Source organism: Cucurbita maxima, unplaced genomic scaffold (assembly GCF_002738345.1).
Source record: "Cucurbita maxima cultivar Rimu unplaced genomic scaffold, Cmax_1.0 Cma_Scf00017, whole genome shotgun sequence".
In the NCBI taxonomy this organism is placed as follows: domain Eukaryota; kingdom Viridiplantae; phylum Streptophyta; class Magnoliopsida; order Cucurbitales; family Cucurbitaceae; genus Cucurbita; species Cucurbita maxima.
This window is the reverse complement of record NW_019272033.1, coordinates 2,876,975-2,883,498: the sequence shown is the minus strand read 5'-3', so window position 1 is coordinate 2,883,498 and position 6,524 is coordinate 2,876,975. Positions and strand designations below refer to the sequence as shown.

At 43.9% G+C, this 6,524-nt stretch overlaps 1 protein-coding gene across 1 annotated transcript; it reads left to right on the top strand.

Annotated features, from left to right (window-relative positions):
* The first annotated feature begins 529 nt into the window (after positions 1 to 529).
* LOC111492206 (ylmG homolog protein 2, chloroplastic) lies at positions 530 to 2,335 on the top strand. Its single transcript, XM_023141477.1, has 3 exons — positions 530 to 900; positions 1,110 to 1,309; positions 1,826 to 2,335. Exons 1-3 carry the CDS (start codon positions 607 to 609, stop codon positions 2,088 to 2,090), a joined length of 759 nt encoding a protein of 252 aa, XP_022997245.1. The 5' UTR covers positions 530 to 606; the 3' UTR covers positions 2,091 to 2,335.
* The last annotated feature ends 4,189 nt before the right edge of the window (positions 2,336 to 6,524 follow it).

Sequence of the window (6,524 nt, the reverse complement as noted above, 5' to 3'; positions counted from 1 at the left end):
AATTAATGGGCATGTGACAGCTCAAGTCCACCGCTATCAGATATTGTTCTCTTTAAGTTTTATCTTTCGGATTTTCTCTAAAGGTTTTGAAAACACGTATGCTAGGGGAGGTTTCCACACTCTTGTAAAAAATGTTTCGCTCTCATCTACAACTGATGTGAGAACTCACAATCCACCCCTTTGAGGTCCAACGTCCTAGCTGTCATTCATTCCCTTTTTTAACTGATGTGAGATCTCACGAGTAAATAAAACTTACCGCCACCCTTCAAAAAAACACTTTTACTCTTTCAAAGTTGTAAATTTACCCTTTATTTCCACCGACATTTAAAAATTAGCCGTAGTGTATAATTTTTTCTTTTTCCGTCACAAGCCATGCCTAACTTTGACCGGGCCGAGTAAATGAACTTATACTGGGCTCATATATTGGGCCGTCATTCTTCTCTGGGCCAGTCGAATGGATAAGAATGGGCCGTAGCTTCGAAATCACGGCCCAACTTGTGAGATAGAGAGAGAAGGAGAGAGCTCTGGTGTTCGCTTCTGCATCTCTCTTCAATCCTTTTATCCTCTTCTTCCTCGGCTAGCTCTCTCAGAGACGAGAAAAGCAAGATGACTCCAGACGAGTCGTCGGTTCTAAACCCTAGACGTAGTTCCACGGCTTTTAGCTTCTTTCCAAATTGCATATCGTCGTTCTCACCGGCATTTTCTCAAACACCTTTTGGAGGGTCCAGGAGAAGGCACGTCGATTTTTTTCCACCACGTAAATTTCTTCGCGATCTCCATGAATCTTTCGCGTCAACTGCTGAAAAGTGCATCGTGTTTTTTCACTCTTTAGCTTCTGAGAATCCGTTTCTGGACAAATTGATGTCGTTGTCTTCTGAGTTCCAGAGTTTTCATCACCAGGTAAATAACTGCGAATTACATGCTATCAACTGTATTTTGACGGTCTCGCGAAATTTGGATTCGTGTTTCTAATGCTACCTTCTCTTGCACTTCCATCCGTTTGTACAGTTTGATTTTCGACTAGAATATGACCTGCTGCTTACGGTTAATTTTTCCCGGGGGTTCGATTTTTCTAATTTCTGCGGTACTTCTGTTGAATTCTATTTCAGATCCATGGTATGAACTCCAGGAATTTCCGAGCTCTCTCCAGTCACAACTTTGCTGCAGTTTTGCCTGGGGATTCGGTGGCAGGAATTTTGGTCACGAATGGTATTCAGAATTTCTTGAGCATCTACAACACACTGTTGGTCGTCAGGCTAGTTTTGACTTGGTTTCCGAACACACCTCCCGCCATTGTTAGTCCACTAAGGTAACTCTTCCTTGTTTTTTACATTCCTATTAAAAAACGAAGAAAGAAGAAAGACGCTTTCACAAGGATTACCTGTGAGCCTGGAATGAGATTTGAAGTTGAAAGTTGAAACTGTATGTTGTTTAAATTGTTAGTTCTACTGATCCAACTCATATTCAAATTCACACATACAGAACTACCGATTCAGTCATATGTCATCTCATGCTAAAGAAACATATCTTAAAAACTCCTGTCAAACAAATTTTATGGATAAAAAAGCTGAAGAGAAATTATTTCTTATATATTAGAAGAACAATAATTAGTTATTAAGAACCACTTTTTCTAAGGGTTGAAAAACATCTTTTGTCGAAATTTTAAGTATTTCATGTTGGTTTAGAACGAATTTTTAAGTCAGTCAAATAACCTTGATCTTTGTGTTCATGGGTATTGCTCCGCGACTGCCCTTTAGTTCGTGTACATAAAAGCAGTTGTAATGTAAAATTTGGTGCTAATTGTCATGGTTTGATTCTCTTTCAGCACGCTATGTGACCCATATTTGAACATATTTCGTGGGATTATCCCACCTCTTGGGGGGACACTTGATTTGTCTCCAATATTGGCATTCCTGGTCTTAAACGCCTTTACCAGCACCGCCGCTGCTCTTCCTGCCGAACTTCCAGTCCCAAATTCGTCTCTTGCAAATGCTACTCCTTCAAAAGGCTCATTTGATCTTACCACATCCCAAAAGAAATGGATCAGAAGGCTTCAGGGAAGTGGGGAAAACAAGGCTGATACTCGATAGCCTCAAACGCAGGTTTGTATCAGTTGATTCAGCTCAATTCATTTGAAACTGTGACACTTTCATCCTTATAAAACTCTCTGTTGTAAAGTGCGGTTGATGGGATCACTATTTTGTGCCACTTCTCTTGATTTTGTACTGTAAATCTTTTAGTTGAGTCATTTGGTGAGTTCACTTCCTTCCATCTCCAATGTTCAAGGCATGTGATGTGCAGATAAGAAATATTTTTTAAAAAAATTGCATGTAAATTTTATATTTTGTAGAATTTTCAGACTATTTGTCTCCCCTGATTTTGTTCTATTTAATCCATTAAAAAAAAAATTGAACCAAATGAAATATTAAATATCCTTAAATTTATTTCATTTTAGTCTCTAAATTCGACATCAATTTTAATATGGACTGTTAGTCAACTTTTCACCAATTATGTGTTTCATAAGTTGTTAATCTCGCAAGTTGATGGTTTTTCTGTTCTTAATTGTAATTACATGATCAAGCTTAAGACCATTTAAATAACATCATTTGATTTTAACATTTTCTAATATTGCTTTAATTCGTATATTTAAAAAATGTATTATACACGTGAAAAATGATGTATTAAGATTTTTAAAGGCAATCCTAACCTTATGTTATGAAAGTTAACTTTAAATGACAAATATACTCGTATATGAATTCTTTAATTACAATTTTAATTATGAATTTTAAACTTTAAAAATTGATTGAATAAAAATATATTAATTACTTTTTAAAGTTTGAAATAAATAAATAAATAAGGAAAATGCAAGTTGAGAATAAAAATAGGATCAAAGAATTACATTCGTTAACCCACGGTTATAGATCTTTTGTAATTTGGTCACGATCATATTCTAGGGTTTTACGTATTTAATCCGCAGCAATCTTGAAGCCGCCGATTCCATTATTTTCTACTTCTTTGCTGTTCTAGTTATTTCTCTGGCAGCGCGGTGTGGCTTAGACAGATTTATATCTGCACATTTTTGCGTAATTTCGACATCGGGGTTCTCATTCTAATGTTTCTACAATAATCAAACATTGCGCGATCCTCGCGAGTGCTAGATCGCTTTCGGTAGCCGATGGGATTCCATCGGCAGCGGCGGTGGAGGTTTCGATCGCCGTCGTACGAGCTGGTCACGGGATCGGTATATTTGTGTTGCTGCGGTTGAATCTTCGCGCTCCGTCGGACTTAGCTGTCTCAAAGTGAGTTCAAATGGTAATTCTTTTGGATTCTGGACTTTCAAAGTTAGTTAACAGAGCATCTATACTTTACTGATGTCGTTTCATTTGCAAAAGTGCGATATGGTTAAGACCTCTGAGATTGTAATTTAAGTAGTACTTGTTGACTCTGGCAAATCGGATGTTGACGAAAAAATTGGCCGAAGGTTTCTTCGAAGGAAAAATTAGCGGAAATAAAAGGAGAGAGAGAGAGAGATTCGCTGGTAATGCTGAAGACTCGATATTTTTATTTTACATCCGTTGAATGGTTTAAATAATAAATCTAATTACAAAAATAGAAAAACCAAATATACACAAATAGAATAAGTGGACGAAGACTCCGCCACTCTGCCAAAACAATGGCCCCTAGAATCACGCTCCTCCATTCGCGTGAACTCATATGTTTTTTTACAAACCTAACTAAATAAGGCAGAGCTTTTATTTAACAATCTCCTCCTAAAAGCTGTACCTTATTATTTGAACTCCGATCTTTGAGCGTAGTTCTTCAAATTTCACCCGCGCCAGGGATTTGGTGAAAATGTCTCCAAGTTGTTCCTCTGTTCGGATGAAATCAATTTTGATGAGCCCTCGATCTGCACATTCTCGAATGTAGTGGAATCTGATTTCTATGTGCTTGCTCCGGTCGTGCAAAACTGGATTTTTGATCAGGGAGATCGTAGCTTTGTTGTCTATGTATAGCATTGGTGGATCGCTTTCTCTCCCGATGATTTCTTCCATTAGTCGTGCAAGCCAGATCCCTTGAGTTGCTGCCATCGAAGCGGCGATGTATTCTGCTTCGCAGGAAGACAAAGCAACTACCTTCTGTTTTGTTGATTGCCAGCAGATCGCGCCGCCTGAGAGAAAGTAGATCATTCCGCTGGTGCTCTTACGATCATCAACGTCACCGGCCATGTCACTATCGCTGTAGCCGACCAGTTTGAGTTTCTCCTTTTCGCTCCCAGCGCAGTATCTTACGCCCCAGTCTCTGGTTCCGGCTACATAGCGCAGGATGCGCTTGACAGCCACTAGATGCTCCTCCCTAGGTGCTTCCATAAACCTACTCACATATCCAACAGAATAAGCAAGATCAGGACGAGAGTTTACCAGATAGCGCAGACTCCCGACAATGCTGCGGTAATTGGTGGAGTCGACTGTCGTCGTAGTGCCGGCCTTCCTTAGTTGAAGTCGGGCCTCCATTGGCGTCCTGGTAGGATTACTGTCCACAAGCCCAGTTGTGTCCAGCAGCTTTCTCGCGTATGCACTTTGGCAGATGGAGATGCCGGAAGAGTTCTGTTGCACTTCGATGCCGAGGTAGTAGCTGAGCACACCGAGATCGCTCATCTCGAAGTTTTTCGACATCTCCTTCTTCTGTAACTTTTCTAGGGCAGGAAAGTTTAAGTGTCCGTACCTTGCGTGCCACCTCCAAGATACCTCTTCGGTCTTGGCCGAGAGGCTAACGGGTTGGTCTATCTCTAACTCCAGGATGTAAAGACGGTTTGTGGTTCGTCTTGCCTGCGTGAGCAGCCGTCGTTGATTATCGCAGATTTTCAGTAGTCCGCGCTCGATGGAAATGAAGCAGCCTGTCTCATCGAGCTGACCCAGGCTCACAAGGTTAGCCTTGAGCCTCGGGATGAAGTAGACGTCGGTCAGCTTGCGATGCTCGCCTCCCTTACTGACGAACAGGATGGTGCCGCGCCCTTCGATCTCGACGACGGAGCCGTCGCCGAATTTCACCGTCCCACGGATCCCCGAGTCGAGCTCGGAGAACGCAGATCTAGCCCCGGTCATATGGTTTGTTGCCCCTGTGTCAAGGATCCATTGCTGGTGCTCGTGTTGCTCGTCCCTTTCGCCGATCTGAGCGAACACTCGCTCCTCCTCCAGTTGAATTGGCTCCCCAGTTGGTGCCAGCTTTGCTAGGCCCAACTGGAGCTCTTTCTTGGGTTCAAGATCGTCGTCGGAGTTGGAATCGAAATTGGGGACGCATGCGGTTACCATGAAGAGAGCTGGCTCGTCCTCCTCGGATTGAGCCACATGGGCCTGGGCCTTTTCGGCCTTCTCCTTATTCCTCAGCTTGCTCCAGCAATTTCTGCCCAGGTGTCCTCTCTTCCCACAGTTCGAGCAATGGATCGGCCTGCCATTGGTCGACTCCTTCTTTTGATTCTCATCTTTCCCGCGCGTGCGCCCGTGGGACATCCATGGCTTCTTACCGCCTTTGCGGCTGGAGGAGGACCCGTTGCTCTCGCCGGTGTTGTCGCGGAGCTTTAGGCGTGCAAGCCATTCCTCCTCCGTGAGGAGTAGACGGCCCTCCTTGTCAACAGCTGAAGTGATATTCTTCTTCCGCTGCTCGACGTTACGTAGTCTTCCGGTCACCTCTTCCACTGTTAGGTCGTTCACGTCAAGCAATGTCTCGATTGAAATCGCGACTTGCTCGAGGTGATCGGGAACGACCTGCAACATCTTCTTCACGATTTCTGTCTCGCTGATGCCACCACCGAGGGTGGTGATGCTGTTGGCGAGCCCCGTGATCCGCATTGAAAAATCATCGACGGATTCGCCGTCCTTAAAGCGAATCTCCGAGAGCTCCTTTCGCAGTTGCTCGATGTTGGATTCCCGCACTCGCTGTACACCGACCCGACGGGATTTGATTCCCTCCCAGGCCGATTGTGCGGTGCGCTTGGTGGAAAGAGAAGCCAGCATCTCTGGGGGCACAGATCGTAATATGGCGGCGAACGCCAGCCGATCCTCCCGGTACTCGATTGTTTCTCCTTCCTCTGGCTCGACAGCGTGCCATAACCCTTGCGCCTGTAGGTTAACACGCATCAACAAGGCCCACTCGTTGTAGTTGGACCTTGTCAACATCGGGTACTGAACGACGGCGGTCGTTGTCTCTCTGATCACTCGCTCAACAACTACTCGACGCCCGTCATCACGATGTCGGCCACGGCCTCTTCGTGGTGGTGATGGAGATGCCGGCACTTGGCGGCGTGGAGGAGTGAGCGAGCCTGCTTGAGATGGGCCCCACGATGTATTTATTTTTGTGCTTTGCATTTTCTTCTACTCGAACCTAAGACCTGTGTGTTATTAGATCGACGCTCTAACCACTTGAGCTATTCAACTTGATTGTTGATAGGTTGGCTCTTCTGTGATGGTATACTACCGATCGCTTCAACCAGGCTCTGATACCACTTGTTGACTCTGGCAAATCGGATG